Source organism: Anopheles moucheti, chromosome 2 (genome assembly GCF_943734755.1).
Source record: "Anopheles moucheti chromosome 2, idAnoMoucSN_F20_07, whole genome shotgun sequence".
Lineage (NCBI taxonomy): Eukaryota > Metazoa > Arthropoda > Insecta > Diptera > Culicidae > Anopheles > Anopheles moucheti.
This window is the reverse complement of record NC_069140.1, coordinates 19,043,247-19,061,880: the sequence shown is the minus strand read 5'-3', so window position 1 is coordinate 19,061,880 and position 18,634 is coordinate 19,043,247. Positions and strand designations below refer to the sequence as shown.

The following is an 18,634-nucleotide window of genomic DNA, read 5'->3' as shown; positions in this document are numbered from 1 at the left end:
GCTCGGTGCGTATTTTGCATGCTAAACCCGGGCGTAGCGCCTTTTTTACGCCTTCCTCCGGTTGCTGGAAGGACGGTGTTAAAGAGGAGATCCATTTTTACTAACACACCAAACATTAGTTATAATCATGAACAAAACAAAAGCAGAGGGGTTGCCTTACATTTTCGTAATCATCGCTATAAGGATGAAGATGAAAGTAGAGGTTTGGTAGGTTTTTGAAAAGAAGCTTTTTCAAAATTTTGTCATGGCTGCATGCGCCTGCAAGTATGTAATATACCAATAGAGCGCATATTATCCGTGCTCAACGCGACTCTACAGTTGCCGGATAAACGAATAACACGGATCATAGGCACACCTTTTTTATGTGACAGAAAATAGCGTATACAGACAGTACTCGAGATACGCGGTTCCTCTTATACCGCGAAGTCGGAGATACGGAACACAAAATTTAAGCAAAAAGATGACAAATTGGTCGAAAATACCTTCCTTTGTCATATAAAACATGTGTTATATTTATTTTTTATGTATTCTTTCAAAAAATTCGCCTGTTTCGCTGAATAAATTAAGTGCAGAGAAGAAAGTCGAATCTGTGGCTTTGAAATACGCAAATGAAATTGCGCCAGGAATCGACTTAAGCGCATTTTTCCCGGTTTATAGCGGTCCGCTATAATAGCGTACCTCGGGGACTGCCTGTAGTTGCTATTTTTTTTTTTAATTTCGGAGTTTTGTTATTTTATTACAATTATTATCTTGGGTTTTTCATTTCTTCTCTCAACGATGTTGCAAGGAATATGCCAAATTTCCTTCGGAACTGTCATTTGCGAGCTGCACAGATAATCAGACGCCTGGATATAGAGCACCAGGATAATCGGCCCTCCACTGCACTTAAATTGTCCAACATTCCCAACGAAACAAATATTTGTTGTAATTTTTGAAATTATATTGCATACATTTGGACGTTTTTACAAACATACTTTCAACAACCCATGTTTTTCATGGAATGCATGTAAGCCGCAAACGAATTTTACATGTTTTTTATTTTGTGGAGTTTTGAACGACATAGAATGTTTTGGAGTGTGTTACAACTGACATCTTTGTAGCAGCTCCAATGTTTGTCAATCTGTGACTTCCTAGCAACAAATATGTAATCTGTGGTGTATGTTTTCCATTTTTTTTCTATCCCTTTGGGGAATACATGGGAAACGTATTATTTCCCGAAAAAAGTGGATGACATCTCATTCACGGCAAACAGGATCAAACCAGCAAAATTCATGAATTTTTGTTTCCCATGAACAACCCACTGACAGCAAACGTCCATACTACTACGCTAGGTGCCGTCGCGATGATGCGTCAACACTCAGACAAAAGGTACCGAGAGGAAAGGTGAGCTGAACATTACATACGATCGGGCCGGCCACGAAATACGACACCCTTTTCTGGGTGTGAGGGAGCGAGGTTAATGGTGAGGTGTGATGATATCGAACCATAATGCTTGACGCTTGCTTATGGGTCACGTCACCGGCCAGACAATGCCCGTAACCGGTGGGTTCGCGGGTGTGGATAATTTCATGCTTATCGCACGCCGGGCAACGGGGCCGGCATCAGGAGGCACATTGACTTCCGCGAAGCGAAAACCGACGGAAACCGACACCGATACACCGACACCGCGATGCTGCGAAATGATGGTGGGCAGTGGGCATACACGTGATGTGCGCTTGTACGTTCGACAATAATGGCCAGAAAGGCTTTCAATGCAGCGCATGCTGGCTGGTGAAAATGGCCATCTGTTCATGATGCGGGGATGATGCGGAGATGATAAAGCAGAAGGATGGAAATACTGAACCGGCACGGTGGAGTTATGGCATGATTAAAAATATTCCTCAGTATACGAAATGAGATAAGTTTGCATTTATTATTGGCGGTCAGTCAAAAGCTTTGTTCAATAAAAAATAATTGTAAATTAGGCGCATTTTAGCTAACCCAAAAATACAATTATAATTCTCAGTTGCTTCCAGCTCGCATGAACATGTTGACCATAAGGCAGCACTAGCAATGCTCACCGTGCAGAGCTTTGTGTGGCAGCATCCCTACTCTATGATTTCAACGATACGAACAGCTGAGAGGAGTATCGTTCATCAGGTTATTTTTTTACACACTTCCTGCACTACGCTACACAATCGTGGCCGTCGTTACCAACTCTGCGCTATTCAAATGCGAATTTCTTACCGTTGATTATTCAGAAGCTTTTTTCCCTCTACTTCCTGTCCTTTACGCAAGCCCGATTTGATGGCGCAACTGAACTGCGGTGTGTGTATTTGCTTTCCTTACAGAAAACCGTGTTGCACGTGCGTTGGCGCTTGGAGCGCTCAAAAAAAAAGGCACCCCGATCACGTGAGGGCTGCTGTCACAACGTGAGTCTTCATACGGCCATGCCGCAGTCCACACGCACAGCAAACAAACGCTTGAAGACGGTAAGCTTTAATGCGCAAACTTCCCTTCAACTGATGTTTCTCTCTCTCGCGTTTTTACGATACAAAACAAAAAAAGGAGGAAGTGACGATTTGCTTCAAACTCTTTACTTCATCTTTGCTTCCCTCATGGCACGCAAATCGGACAGTTTTGCCTATGCGCGACCGTCAACACACCGATACCGGAAGTCGGCAACAAAAGTATTAAACCTTAAAAAGGGTCACAAAACAGGCTTAAAAAGGTATAAAGATGATTAAAAAAACACCGTCTGAAGAAAGGGGAAGGTTTTAGCAGCTAAAAAAAAGGCAAAGGTGTCACAGGGGAATCCATGCGAATGTACGGCAGAAACTGAAATGAACAACCGGAAGGGGTTAACTGGCCCTTTTGCTAATGTGTCTCTGCTGGTCCCAGAGGAGTCCCGGGCGGGAAATGATTATCAATTTCACAGCTATAATAGCAGCTATTCGAATGCGAAGAAAAATGATGTAACATTACACCCATGTTCAGGAATATCTAAGATCTTCATCTTACGCAGGATGAATTGTTTAGAATTTAGCCGAGCTTATCTATTTTCTCTCTGATTTAATTTTAGCATCCACAGGATGTGGATCGTGCTAGAAGCACGCAAAAAATGAACATATTTAACACTCTTTCACACTCTCATATTTAACAGATGAGCTTCAAACATGTCCTGGGTCCTGAGGCCGGCAGAGTAATAAACGCTGGCTTGAACAGTTGTTATCATACAGCGATCCTATCCATCCCATTTGCGACCAACAACCCCCACCTCTACCACGTGCACCATTGCTTATTGTGCTTGTTCGATACGTCCTAATCAGATCCTGGTGCGAAATGGGAAGTACCGGACGTCTATTGTTATTGTTGTGGAGGGTGCAAACTCGCAGGCTGGCAAGGACCGGGACAATATTGTTATTGTGTCATGCCGGATCCGCACATTATCGGATCGTTTCATTCGCTTTAGCCTAGTTAATAATCGTGGTACTCACTAAACCGTGAATGATTATCCAATTTGCAAGTGGCTAGTCTAATACGGCTAATCGAACGACCGTGTTGGCAATGCTGATTTACAATAACGATCTAACGATGTTTATTATCTTGAAGTAAACTGGATTTTAAAATGTTTTTATAAAAAATTACAGGTTTTTCTTGAAGCCAGAGGATTTCTAACGGTATTCAATATATTTTATTCATTATAAACAATTAGGCGACTTCTTTTATCGACACAACAACCACAAGTGGTCTCTAGGACTGCCATCTCTGGCTTCCTTTGACTTTATTTACCCGTAACTGGATGGTCAATCCTGCGTACGGAGGATTGGTCCAGATGGGTTTTTGGAAACGGTCCTGTCTTGTGAAGACCGGAGTCGCTACCAATATACCACCAGGACGCCTCGGCGAGGTAAAGTAATACGTCAAATATAAATTAGTAATAGAGAAAAACGAATTACCATCATAAATCTAATATTTGCACCAAATTCTTACAAATGTTTAGCCAGTATTCTAAATAAAAATGAAAAAAAATACCTTTAGATAATCAGGAGATTCAGCAGCGTTGTACTCAGCAACCCAAACTGGACGCTTTCCGCGATTTTTTGTTGCCAGTTAATTACAAATCCGCTTCAGTCAGCTTCCGTTGAATAGATGTTAATGCTTATGCGGCAATGGGTTTTCCTGTTGTTCTTGATTGATTCTCACAAACTTTTTTCCCGATTCCGTTCAGTGAACCAAAATTTCTGCGCGAATGGTTCCCTTCACATGGGAAAATCGATTCGCAAGCGTCGTTCAATCACTGACTGCGGATTCACGTGAAATACACCGACCGAATTGGGGGAGAGATCAACTTAAGCCAGGGAAATTTTAGAATATGTGCGAATTCACCATGCACCAAGCTATGCACCAACCATACACACTCACACACGTTAACGTTTCGGAGCCACAAACCTATGGAATATACCTTCGGCAGGTAAGTTATGCACGGGCGATCACAATGTATGTGCAAGTGCGAAACACCTCACGATGCGAAACACCACAAAACCGCAAAAGCCAGCCAAACGTGACGCTACAAATCGGCTGCACTTTTTTACACTTTCATCATCACACAACATAAATGCGGCACCTTGTTGGGGAAATTGGTTTTAGAGCAGCCTTCTATGCATGGAAAGAATTTGCTGACTGTTGTTTTCTTCAAAAGCATATGCGCACAATGCGTAGCATAGCAACCACAAAGTTGGTTCACATTTAAAACCCCCAAAGAGACACACAATCTGGTCGATCCTTGCCAAGATCAAGATCCCCCCTCAGGACACAAACACACACGCATGTAAAGCACTGTGGAGCGCGCGCGTATGTACACACAAAGAGCACACAGCCAACAAACACCCCACGGACACCGTACAGAGCGCCACACGCGAGACACTACTTTTTGTGCAACTTTCACTTTGCTGATTTTAGACGCTAGCCGAAAAAGGAATCAAATCACGCTGGCCAAAGCTGTTTGCGATCAGAAAACTGAGTCGTTCCACGGATTTTCGATGGTTTGCTTATCATCAACCCCGCACTATTGTTGATGCTGTTTGTTTCGGCACCGTACAAGATGCTGTGATGTTTAGGGCTGATGTGATTGAGAGCTTTGCAGGGCAAGAAGCTTTTCCACAATAGAAACCACCCCCTAAAGAAGCGCGAAACAGACTTGACTGCAACACAACAACAAGACACAACATCAGCGAATCACAAATCATGCGCACGTTCACAGCACAAATACCTCCGCGATTATGGTACACAAAATCACAAGATCACAGCAGACTTGATTTAGCTTTTCTGTGATGTGTTCGAGCTTGAGCAACGCGCGTCTGCAGCTACCTCTTCAGGCACGACACAACCGATCACCCATCAAAGCCAAGAAACCAGTTGATCTTAAGGCGCCCGCACACGGCCGCACTTTATGTTGCTCGGTGCAACTATTTTATTAAACAATAAACACATTGAGTGAGATGTTTCAAGCGGGCCTATGTTTATTTTATGGAACGTTTAATTGTTCTAAGAAAGGTTCCAAATTAGTACAAAAATAATAAATGTAATATTGCACTGGTGGCGATAAATATCTCACCTCGTTTAGAATCACCCTAATAGGCGCTCTCTTCATTTGCGGTACTGAACCTGAGAGTATAAACGAAACATTTCATACAAAATCATTCCACAATTCCCGAACAAATAAGCTGTGAATCTCGAGTAGACGGTATAAACCCATCGAAAGCGATCGAAATTAAACAGGGTGTCTAGGAAAATGTGCGATCGTTTTGCGGTGAACAATAAATAATTTCAAATGCTTGATTATCAAAACAGTCCCTTGAATATCACGTGGAAATGCTACACACGGCGTGTTTGTGAGCGTACAAAAACAATACATTATCCGAATCTAAGAATCTGTTTAGTCGGTTAAAGTCTTGTACCGTAACTTTATAATTTTAGTTTACCACTTATTTTACGTGAACAAGATGCTCTTTTCAACTCAAGATTCAATCCACACCGTCGTAATTGATTAATGTACATCGCCTAAAAGTAAACGGACACAATTTGCCCAGAAAGCTAACAAGCAGGAGAGTAAAACCCAAAGTCATCCAGCTGTTCCATCCGTTTGAAATAAGCAAACGTCCACTTCATTTTACTGCCATGCAAAGGAGCTCCGACACTCCCTTTTGTGCTAATAGCTCCATCAAAGTAATTAAAGTTCATCCCATTCTTGTTAGGAGCAGCTCGATTGCAACCAGTGCCCTTAAATAGACGCCCCGATCAAACAGTGGACTCGCACCGTAGCAAACAATCCATCCCACAGTTGGAGAAGTCTCCCGGCCACCCGGGCGTAATGATGCGATTAATGAGTGCTGTTGCTAAACTATTCGTACGGCGACGCTTCAAGCACTTCTCGGTTCGGTTCGACCAATTCAGGGCAGACAGTGAAGCACGCACTCGGACAAGAATACTCCTTTTACTTCAACCCGATAGTACAATATGCAAATGAAAACCGCTCCAGTTCGCGCCAATGTGCAAGAGCTTCCGAACTATCGAGTATACAATTGCATTTGCTTTTTAAATGTGTCATTCATTAGTCCGGACGCTTTGAACATCGCACCATCCAAGTGATGGCCAATTAAAATCGTTTTTGTGAACATCCTCATTGGATAAATTAAACGCATCACTCGGATGATGCAGCAAGGTGCATTGACGCGTGAGGCAATGAAAGGCTGCCCCATTTATTGCCAGCTTGTTGACCAACCGGACAAGAGAGATTTGGGTTTTCTGTCCCACTCACCGGCACGTACAAACCGCCAATCAATGCAGGGGGTGGGTCGAATTTCAAACCTTCCTTACGTTTCATTGCAATTCGATTACAGCTTTAACTGTCGGTATGTAGCCCGTATGATCCTCTATCGGTACGGTGTACACAATACCCCTCGCTAACTGAAATCTAATATTGGACGAGCCGTGCAATTGGAACACTTAGAATATTCCTTCCCAGCCACGAAGGGTCGGAAAGAGTGCAGCGAAAGATTCAGCGAAATCCATCACCCGCACGGACCATTGCTAAATTTGATTGTAACGGATTTTGAGGTTTCGCCATGCATTCCAAACGATTCGATTGAAACGGATCAGACCATGAATTGATACTGCTCGACGGCTTTTTGTCGCATAGCACACACCACTTTATGCCTACATTATGTACTCTGTACGTACCGGATATGCCGCGCTGCTGCTTCGACCGGCGGTTGGACGATGGGCTGAGCATGCTTTCCCGGCGGGTCGAACCGAGGAAGATGTTAAGATTGGAGGGTATCTGAGTGGAGACGGAGTTCCGAGCACTGCCCGGTGCACTCGGTGGGAATTCACTCCAGACGGCGTCGACCATCGAATCTATGCTGGAGGACCGTGGTATTGGTTTGTTGGTTTTGTCCCGCCTGTACAATAGGGGAGGGTAACCGAGAGCTGGGTGGTAAGTAAGCGTACGGGTACTGTGTTGTTTGTATATGCTTACCTTTCCCACGACAGTCGGCGCGCACTGTCATCGTTGACCGTATTCTGCAGGCAGTTGCTGCTGGTTTTCGTTGTCTGGTTGATGATCCGTGCCAGCCGATAGATGGCACTGTTCGTACTATTGCTAAGCAGCTGTGCCGAGCCACCGCTTCCGCTGCCACCGCTGCCGGCGACGGAAACGTCGCTGCCCCGTTTGCCACCCTGGCCCGGGCCGCAGCCACCCGCGGCCAGCGTACCGGCCAGGCTGCTACCGTACAAGGGCGTTGTGCCACCACCGCTGTTGGCGGCATTGTTAAAATTGACAAAGTTGAACGACGTTATGCCGAACGATTTTGACGTGGGTATGGGCGGATACATGCCGGGTGAGGTGATACTGTAACGAACGGATGTGACGGTACATAATGATAATGCTGCTATAGTCCACGACACTGAACTGGTGGGTGTACCAGAAACAGCAAATCCTTGCCAACAAACTTATTAAATCATGGGATCCGCCCCAAAGTATGCAATACGCTCGACAAATTACACCTCAAGTAATGCAATACACGTGACATGTGATAAAGTGACACGTTCATGCTGTAATGTTGCATACGCTTCAGGCGGTTTTTAATAAACCCATGTCTCATCGTTCCTATTTGCCGTTCATTTCCTGTGTCTCGCGCGAACGGTGCATATGACACAGTACACTGGACGTGAACAATGTAGCTTACCTGATAACGACCGAACCATCGCCGCTCGAACGCTTCTCGTCGAACTCGTAGATGTGTGGTTCGGCCGGTCCGACCACGGAGCTTCCGGCCGCGAAGATGCTGCTACCACCGGACGACTTGCGCCGGTAGTCGAACGTGTTGTCATCGGCCGTCAACAGGATCTTTGGGCTGCTGCTTATCGGGGTTGTGCTCGTACCGAGCTTCGATTCGTACAGGAAATTGTCTGCGATGGGAACAAAAGGAAGCACAGTGCCATTAGCTCACCTGCCGCGATGGTCAACAATGAGCCGCAGTAGATTACCCGTGTCACGGGCATGATTTAGCCTCCGGTGCTAGCACACCGGATGTACTTACTCGAGGACGCTTTGAAGCAGATCGGGTTGTCGGGTGGTTGCACCTTATTGAATGCGCCTGCACCGGGGAAATTGAACAAGGGTAAGGTGAGGGAACGTGATAGCCGCACCTTCTTTTCGACCGTACGACAGCCGGATATTGGACGTGTTCCTCCGAGGGGTTCACCGACATTTTGCAGGGTCCTGTAAGGGAAAGAGACAAACAATGGAAAAGTTATAATATTTTTCACGAAGAATGTTCCAAATATTGAAAACATTTGAGATGCATTTTGAGATGTATACCGAAATTATTTGAATGATCGAGCATTAATGGCAACGCTCTCTATTAATGAACTATTACGCCAACAGTATTACCATTAAGAAACTGAGCGATTAATCCTTGCCGTTGCCCCAGATACTCGGCCTTATGTTTTATGATCACTACATCAAATCTCTCTTGAATTATCGATCCTGCCCATACAAGCGACAGCATAGCATTACGGCGACAGAACCGTTTCGTGTTTGTGTTAGCTTCCATGGTGCAACGTGGAGCAAACAAACTTCGACGTTATCATCCTTCCATCCATCGGCGACCACGTCCAGAGCAACCGCGTCATAAAGTTGCAAGCATATCCCGACACGTATCATTATTTTAGCCTCCAATTAGCCATAACTTCAACAAATACCTCACACACTTCTTCGGCGTGCGTGCATCGAGTGTCCTACCGCTTGGAACTGGGACACCTCAACCCGAACGCACCCACCGTCAGTGATTAGCTTAAGTGCTAATTAATTTCATCCAGCGATGTAGCGACCACCATCATGGCAGCCACCGTACACGGTCGGCTCGGTTTAACAGGCAGGCTCAAAGGCACATGAGTGCGCCCTGGTAACGCAACACGAAGCAATTAATCGTACAGATTAGAGACCACGAGCGATAAATTGAAACTTTATCGATTACAACTTTCCACGTCGACAGGCCACAGCACAAGCCGGTGGCGATTTAAGATGAATAGCGTAGAATAGCCGCCAGAACGCTACCAACTTTCTTCGGGATCTATTGACGTGTTGGGCATGTTTTTCATGTCGCCATTCAAAGGGCGATATCATGCAGGTAAGTCTCCGTACGTAGTGCTTCCGCAAAACTCGAAGTTACATCATAATGATCGTTACATTCGCCACCGATACCGGGTACGGGATGGTGGTGATGGACGATAAATAGATTTTTCCTCCCATTGAACCCAAGCCGGTTTGGTCACGCACCTATGCACCGTGACCTACGCAACGTCACGGAAAGTGATTGGAAACGAAATCGAGACCCGTTCGGTTCATCGACGAACCTATTTGGATTATTCGCCCCTTCCTAGTCTATATTTTCCCACGTGTTTATTTTTGTGTTCTCTCTCTCTCCCTCTCTTGCTTCCGAGAAAGAATTCAATTACTGTTATTAAATTGATTGAATTTATTCCGAGTTGGAATTGGTGAAGTTGTACCCATTATCTAAAAATAATCACTCCGAAAAGTTTGTTTTTGTTTTTTAAAGGCAAGTAAATTTCTTTAAAGCAAATCCACCTTGATCGCTTTTTAACCTTTAAAATAAAACGTTGTTGTTACATTACATTTGTTGTTTTACGATAGAATGTTGCCTGCATGTATGCAATCCGCAATACAATCCATCGTACTTAGGATAAGCTAATATATTTTATTAAACCCATGTTTACAATTTCCCACGGAAAGTTAAGATATATTGAGGCCCTTCACACTGACATTTATTCGTTCTGTTTAAATACTTAATCTTAACACGATTACGCACCGCGAAGCCGAGGATCTTTATTGCAAAACTCAAATAACGCTCCGCTTGCCTCAAGCTTCTTTAATGTTACACTTTATGATTCCACGAACAAGCGGAACACGCTTTGTAAAGGCAATCGAAAGCAACCACAATCCAGATGAGAGAAATAAATGATCCGTAGATAATTCATCGTACGTCTTTTGCGCACACATGCCTGGCCCTTCTCGGAAGCTGGCAAATCTGTTCATGATCAGTGTAGTGGAATGCAAATTTTCCCGAGTACCGCAGTGTGTAGGAATCGTATTCCATACTTCTGGGAATCGGCTAAATCCGGCGAACTGCAAACGAGCTCTTGCGAGCGGAACAGGAACCATGCTGTACTACATGCTCCTCGGCTTTATCCTGCACTTTATGGCTATTGTGGATGAGAGTGTTTGGGGTGTTTTTTTTTTGTTATTTTGTATGCACAGCGTCGAGGACTTTATCCGTGGGCGGTCCGGTTGGTTGAGCTATCTTAATTCTTCGTTTCTTATCATGCCAAGTGTCATCGGATACCGACCCATGGCAGACACATGCCCTGTATTCGTTTCTTGCGTGCCTGTATAAATTTGTGAGCCAATGGAAACGTTTTCCGACCGGAACGGCTGCGGAAGGGACAATGCGGCACACCGGAAGCGGAACCTTCATTAGTCGGTTAATTGAGGTATAAACAACAGAAATATTTCTTCTACGTATGTCTGCATTCAACCTTTCCGCCTTACCATAGACACAGGTGGGTATGTGTGAAAATAAAGTTTTCCTCCGGCACAACGTCATCATCCGGCGGGGGCGGATACAGGGCAAGGCAGCACACAGAGTGGAAGATGGTTACATTGTGTCTATCTTACAGTCGGTCAATGGCTTTGGGGATTCGAAACGACCCTGCGTGTGACCTACACCGATAAAGGTCAAAGGTAGGGTAATTTACAAAAGCACCCACCCCCGTTCGGTTCAAACCCATCAAACGATTTCCGTTGCTTTTCCTTCCCCCTGGAATGGGAAATTGTTTTCGAGGTATTTTGGATCCTTGCACGGTGTCGGATGAGCTAGACGAGAGAGAGAGAGGAATGAGAAATTTCTCAATCCCATAGTTTAAATATTTGATGCTACGAAACCTCTTTCTCTTTCAAGGGCACCCAATGCATTACAAACCCGGGAGCAACGGCACGCGTGGAATGTAAGGATAGTTCCTTCGAACAAGAGCCTTGCACAAATGGAAACTAAGTGTGATTGAATGGTATGCAATCTTTCAGTGTGATTTCTCCAGTGAAATTAATATTTGTAATCCTTCATAAACGACACGTCCTTGATTGAGACCTACGGTGTACAAAAGCCTACGTCATATCACTAAAGAAAAATCCCTTTGCTGATTGACCCACGACGGAACAGTAATAAATCTTTCAAACTGATACGGCATCCAGCACAGCACTGTCCCGCTGGAAAATAGCAGAAGTAAATGAAGCGTTCCGAAAGGGAACATTTATTCGTTATGACGAACCTGGAAGCCAATGGTTACAATCTCCGAAACGGGTGTACGTATTTGGATAGGATGAAAAATAGCCTGCAAGCCAAAATGGATAGCGTTCCCCATGTGCCCCTGGACGTACCGGTCTAGAATCGAGAAGTCCGTTGGAAAGCATATCGTTTCGGTTTGTTGCTTTGTTTGCAGCTATCGATCGCTATCATTTTCCACACGTCCATGTGGGCCGGTCGGTCTCGATCCCATCCAGGCGGTAGTATATCACGCTCTATTTGCCTGTGGTCTGCTCCGAAGAAGAACCCAAATCCGACGTCACGGCTTGCGGGTTGCCCTGATATATACTACCCAAATCGGTTGACTTTGTGGAACACTTCCCCTAGCAATAGCTCCTTGGCAATCAGTTAGCTTCCTACCGTTGCCGGGGCAAACTTTTCCCTGGCCCTTCCTGGGGGGGGAGCCCGCCAGAACGGAGGGATAGCGATGCACTGAGATAGAGCCTGAAGTGATCCAGGAAGTGGTTGCTTTCAATTTCAATTAATATTACCAACTTTGAAAACGGTAAAGGAAGACTTCCTGCATCAGCTCGCCGTGGCGTCTTGGTGGTTCAATTTAGTGACCTGCTTCTTAAGCTGCCTTCAGCAAATTGTGCAACGATGCGTTGAAACAAATGCGAGGATGCGATGGAAAGTAGGGACGGTTCTTTGCTGGTGTGGTAAGATGAAGTTTGCATAATTAAAGGTTCGTTTTTTTCCTGTTTCTCACATTCACCCAGGGAACCATTAGATTTTAATCCAAATGGTAATGCTAATGAGCTTTTGCTCTTTAACATTCGCTTCGAGTAATCTGTTGAATGTGGAACCACTGAGAAAGGAATTGCAAAAAAACAGTTATTGGATGCAATGCAGTGCAGAAATCAAAGCATAACACCGTGAATTATTATCAATCATATCTTACACATCGTTTAGTTAGTAACGTACACGCTAGGATACTTAAAAATTAGCTTAAGTATACAATCACACATTTAATATTCAATAATAAAGTTGTGTAGTGGTATAGAGCAACGCTCAATAATAGTAGGCGGTACACAAAGCGATAACTGTTTACCACTGTCCCGCTATTTGCCTGAATGTATGCAATGTGTATGGCAAAGCTCCTAACTGTATGCAATGTGGATCATACAGTCAGTTTATAAACCATTCTTAACAATTGGATTGGAGAAGTAAATTTCAAAACAGATTGCTGTTTTACGGATATAAGGATCATGCAAAAAATGTTTTTGATACAATGTGCCTCACTGATAAACACACTACTTCCGTACACATAGCTCAATAGGTTAAATTAATCTTAAAAACACTTGAAACAGCTTACGATATTGATTCAGCAGACCGTCTTCTAAGGATAGCAATTCTGCTTATCCTGATGGCTCAAGGATATAATCCAGAATAAACAATCGTTCTACGATAAAGCTAAGGTCATTGACAGTGAGGATTAACATTTACTTTTGATAAATCCAATCGATTTCTCTTCCTCTGAAACAAATATTTCTGTTCGCATACGACCAGGTATGTAACAAATCTTAAGCTACAATGGATAATAGATGCTCCACGTCTATTTCGTCTTCTTTATTCTTAGTCTGTTGTTTACCTAACATAAAATAAACATTTCACGTAATAGAAAACACCACCTTTGGCATCCGTCTCGACCGTTACAAGTTGATTGCGGGATTTCTTCTTTCATCCTCGATTTTGTTATGTTTCTCTAGGTTCAAGACAATAAAGACGGCACCGTGCCTTCATGAAGATCGATCGTCTACTTTCCCAGCCGGAAGAGATACGTCCATCAATCAGACCACCGTAGAGCTTTCGAGCCGCAGAAATCTACTGTCGCGACTGCACCACCATCAGACGAAAAACCGTCATTGCCCGTAAGAATACGAAAGCCCAAAAAACCCTCGAAACAAAGCATTAAAAATACAACCCAAATGTATCCCCCGTCGGTACCAACCAAGGGCGAAAATGTTGATAAAAAGTGAACTTCGTCAATTACGGAACGACAATTTGGGTAGGAAATGGGGCTTAAAACATGGTCCCGCCACGCCGTTGCGAAAGGGACCCCGACGTCAGTTCCAATGTAGCAAAGTGACAACATTTTCGCGCACACGGGGCCTCGGTTCGAATTTGTGGGTGTGGTTGTATGTGTGCGTGCGTTAAAATGGAAGTAACCGTGTGAGAAACAGAGTGGTACATTTTTGTGAAAGGACGTGCCAACCCAGTGCGCTACCTATTTGGGGTTTGACAAAGTGTGCATTAGGGTCTATTAGCTGGGAGTTGCGATGCGGTCTTTTTTACTCCTCTATCTTAAAGTTCACAGCCATTCGTGACTGCGAAAAAAAAATATGGTAGAACGGCAGATACCATCTGCTAATGGTTTGAAATTTAGATTCGCTTTTCCCCTTGACAGTGAGTGTATTGAATAAAATTGACGAGATTTACCTTGCGACTGTTATTCTTAGCGGCATTTATGCATGTTTTATATGTTTTACGGTGCAGAATAAAAGAAAACATATCATGTATCATGCGAGTGAGGCACAAATGATAGTTATAGGCGTGCTTCCAGGTTGTTGGACCAATTTTAATTGAAAGGAATTATTGAGGCGCCGGTCTTCACACGAATGGACCGGACCAAAATCTCATCCGGACCAATCCCCCGTAGCAAGGATTGACTATCCAGCTACTACGTGATAAAATAAGACTAGTAAGCCAAAAATGTCAGGCATTACCTAGTAGGCCGTTAAGCTAATAAAAGAGAGAGAAAGAAATTAAATGAATTTAGCTCCGAAACGCGCCTTAAAATATGCAACCCACATGACAAAACGCTTAAGTTCCAACAACTTCCTGTGTTCAAAAGGAATTGTTTTTATGTCTTTAAATCCTAATCATGTGGTGATAAAGGTCATGTACATAATAAAACTGTATTCTCGCTAGCATTACTGGAGCCATTCTTTGTGCAACACTATAATTCGTAACGAACACCTCAAACGCTTGTCAGGTCATGAGTTAATATGTATGTGGAGGAAATCATCAACGTCTCGTGGTTTCTTCATTAAGAACAAGCTTCCCAACCAACCACCGACTCTTTATCAACCGCTTTATCAAATTATAAAACAGTGCAAATGATGCCATAAGCCTGTCCAATAATTTTTGAAACGGTGTCTGACGGCATACTTAAGTAATCGCCAACCAGAAACAAATGTACGACATTCATGTTCGTCGGTTCGTGCCTTAATATCCCTTTCGAACCGTTTGCTGAGCACCATGGAGCATCACAATCTGAGCTGTCGTTCTGCCTGCACCGTACCGACGACCCGGAATCCGAAACGTCTCACACTGTCATGGATCGGGCTAGGTTCAAATTAATGTTGCGCTAGTGAAATGCCAGGTAAAGCTTGCCTTTGAAGCGTGAATCAAACAGATCTCTCCTTCCATTTCGTTTGATCGTTGGCTGTACGAGTACGAGTGTACTGCTTCGGAAGCTAGCAGCAGACTACACTCTACTGTTCGGTTTAATCTTCTGCTTCGTGACTAATTGATTGCTTTTTAATATTGCTCTGGTGAATAAATAAAAGGTTTAACGCGTGGAAAACAGCAATGTCGACGTCGGGAAGAGCGATTCTATGCCCATCGCTCATGGTAGCTACGTTCTGGGAAGCATTTGTACGATCTTTCACCACGATTAAACTGACTGGAATTGTGGCAGTTCGGAGTGGCTCGTATGAATTTGGTTTGAAGCATTTGAGTTTAATAATACATCCAAAAATAGTTGTGTTTTGTAACCTCACTAAGAAAAGATATATAAAGGTGAAGTATTCAATGAACTTCAGGAAATAAAAAAGGTATTTAGAACGCCTCCTCAACAGTGGCGTATATATTTTGGCGGATGTTGCTAGGCATTTACCATGCATCGCATGTAGATATGGAATAGAAAAACGCCCAAAATTATGCATACCGCAACACAAACCTACTTCAATGGAAGCTCGATCTGTGCCTTTCTAAGTAGGAAAGTAGTAATTGGTTCGAGTGATAAAAACTGTTGTAAATATGATGAATCTTGACAAAAGGACAAAGCACAACTAATTGATTTCGTGAAACGAAACAAACCAGCAATTGCTGATACACTTACTATTTACCACCCAACCTTAGCTCGGCTTAATACCAGTGCATGTGCGGCAGCATCACACTACCCACCAATGTCTACCGATTGTCGCACTTTCCAACAGCTCTACAGCGAAAGTATAATGAAGACGACAGTTTGACGCCACCGGGGGACGGCACGGTACGGCCCACGTTGTGTTGTAGTTGCGCGGCCACATTATGGTAACCGTACATGAACGAGCGCGATCTGCACAAGCATCATCTAGCTCAGATGATGGTACACGTATGCGGCCGATCCATCGCTGTAGTCTCCCCGGGCTCTGCCCACGGGTTGCGTTTCCCGGCCCGAAGCCACGTGCGGTCGATAGTCGCGACAGTCGCTGTCATTTTGACAGCACGGTTTGCCCCAATGCCTTCCCGCGGCTCGACAACCATCACGTCGACTTGCTCGTCGAAGCTGCCATAACAACCGACTCCGTGTAGCAACGAACAATGTTTGCGTAGTCCCTTAGCATCATGTGTACGAACACACACACCCATGCACAACGGGCGCCTAAGGACGTCCAGAGCATTTCTTTCTATTTCGCTTCCTCGCTACGGCCAACCGCCTGGGTTAGTTTCCCACCCAACGAACGAATGATGAGGCACTTGTGCTATCGCCAGGAGGGATGTCGTTTTTCTTTCCTTGGTTGCAATTTTCCTGGCTAGCCGTGTACATACACACCTCCACCCCCAGCCTTCCTCGAAGGCAGAAATAACCGGAAATTTTATCAACACACAGCGCCCTAGCCACATGGGGTTTCGCAAGAACAGTGAGAAAGTGAACATGAACAAACGACTGTTTCTGCAGAATGGAAAGGATGATGTTGGTTGGCTTTTCTCCTTCCGAAGCGATTTCGAAGAAAATTGCGGATGGACGACGAGGTCTTGGCAGGCGTTTTCGAAGGTTCCCCCCCCGCCTATCAAGTGATTTGATTTCGACGAATCGCTAAGGGTCGGCATATCGTTTCGGGGGAGACGTGCGCGCACCAACGTCTTGATTCTGGTTGATGACAAATAATGAGCGGTTTGATGGAGCAGCAGCCTGCGATGTTGCAGTGTATGTGCTGTTCATTATTCATGGACCATTAAATGAAATAAAGTATGAGTACACACCAAAACCAAACAAATTTCGTTCATGCCTTGTACAACTGTGCAGAATTGTGCCGGTTTTTTTTTAGCTAATTTCATTGCGTGGTGGTAGTTTTAAACAAACAAACCAATCATAGCATGCATCAAGACAATTACCACTACTTCGTCGTCAAAGCAACAAATAATTTACTCCCGGTTGATAAAATATATATGCTGCTTTCATCTAGTTACCACGGACCACGGCACGGAGTCGCAGTCGTTCTGTTTCGGTGTGTCAAGATTGAGGAGAGCCATTTTGGGGCAAACTAATTACATCCATAAATTTCCCGCAATGAACAGTTCACCCCTATCGAACGATGAGCGCCACTATCGGAATCAGCTTTGGTATGAGCGAGTTCAACAGCAGACGGCCCAGTACAACCGGTCACGAGCGGGTCCAGATGAACGCGATACACAAACCGACGATGTCGGTCGCGTTATTCAACGCCCAATGACCGCCTGCCTGCCAGAACATCCCAGACGCGGTCAAGGTCGGGGGCGGTCCCATCGGGAGCATCCCGTCGCACGGCTATCCCATCCGGTCGGCGATTGTATCGAAACGGACGGTGAAATGGACGATACACTGTCCGAGTTTGCTGGTGGCTGGTACAGTCCACGCCGGCACCGTAGCCGCACGTCAACGATGCGTCCGTCGACGTGGAAAAAATTGAACCAATGGCTTGACGCGAACCAGCAGGTCCGGAACGAAGGCATGGAAAAGGTGCAAAGTATGACCGAGTTGCGGTTTGCGGAGTATAATTCTAGCGAGGAGGAAACCAGCGAAAAGTTGGCGGGCGATGCACCGGAAAAGGAACAACAGAAGAATGTGAAACAAGAGCCGGACAAAACTAGCCAAGAACCAAGGGACGCACGGCCAGAGTGCTCCGTCTCAAGGGTGCTAGAAGTTGAACCGCCCAAAGGCAAATCAATCGGTATCGGGTACCAGTTTCTCAAGAATCTTATGCTGTTGTTGCTCTACATCATCGAAACACTATTACCGGTAACGTTTCCGCTGCTGACATACCTGAAGCACCGTATGAAAACGGCGTTAGTGTACCTTTGGGTGCGTTTCATTCAACCGATTATGACACACGGTCCTCAGGTGAGGGAAGATCCGCTTTCGATGGTCATTATGCTGCTGGTGCTCCCTTTGGTTGGAGTGTTGGGCGTTGGCTACTGTGTCGTTTGCGTACTCTACTGGCTGCATCGATTGTTTCTGATTGAGCCTTAAATTGTTAGTGCGACATAAACAGTGGGCAAGCATTTAGTTGCTTTTCTTAATTCCGTGCAAGATTAAGAAGTACACAAAACAGGACCCAGCACCGAAATATTCTACGTTGAGTTTTCTTTTACCCCCAGCACTTCTCAGCTTTGAGTGAAATAAATGATTCCTTTTTCATTGCGTGGGCAAGTAAACTATCGGCAATGTTGTTGGAAAAATG

General features: G+C 44.6%; 1 protein-coding gene across 1 annotated transcript; it reads left to right on the top strand.

Annotated features, from left to right (window-relative positions):
* Window positions 1-17,484: 17,484 nt before the first annotated feature.
* On the top strand, window positions 17,485-18,423 carry LOC128298897 (uncharacterized). The gene has a single exon (XM_053034706.1). It carries the CDS (start codon window positions 17,485-17,487, stop codon window positions 18,421-18,423), a length of 939 nt encoding a protein of 312 aa, XP_052890666.1.
* Window positions 18,424-18,634: the final 211 nt, after the last annotated feature.

Coding starts and splice junctions, on each gene's coding strand:
- LOC128298897 (XM_053034706.1), top strand. CDS start 17,485: ATGAACAGTTCACCCCTATCGAACGATGAGCGCCACTATCGGAATCAG.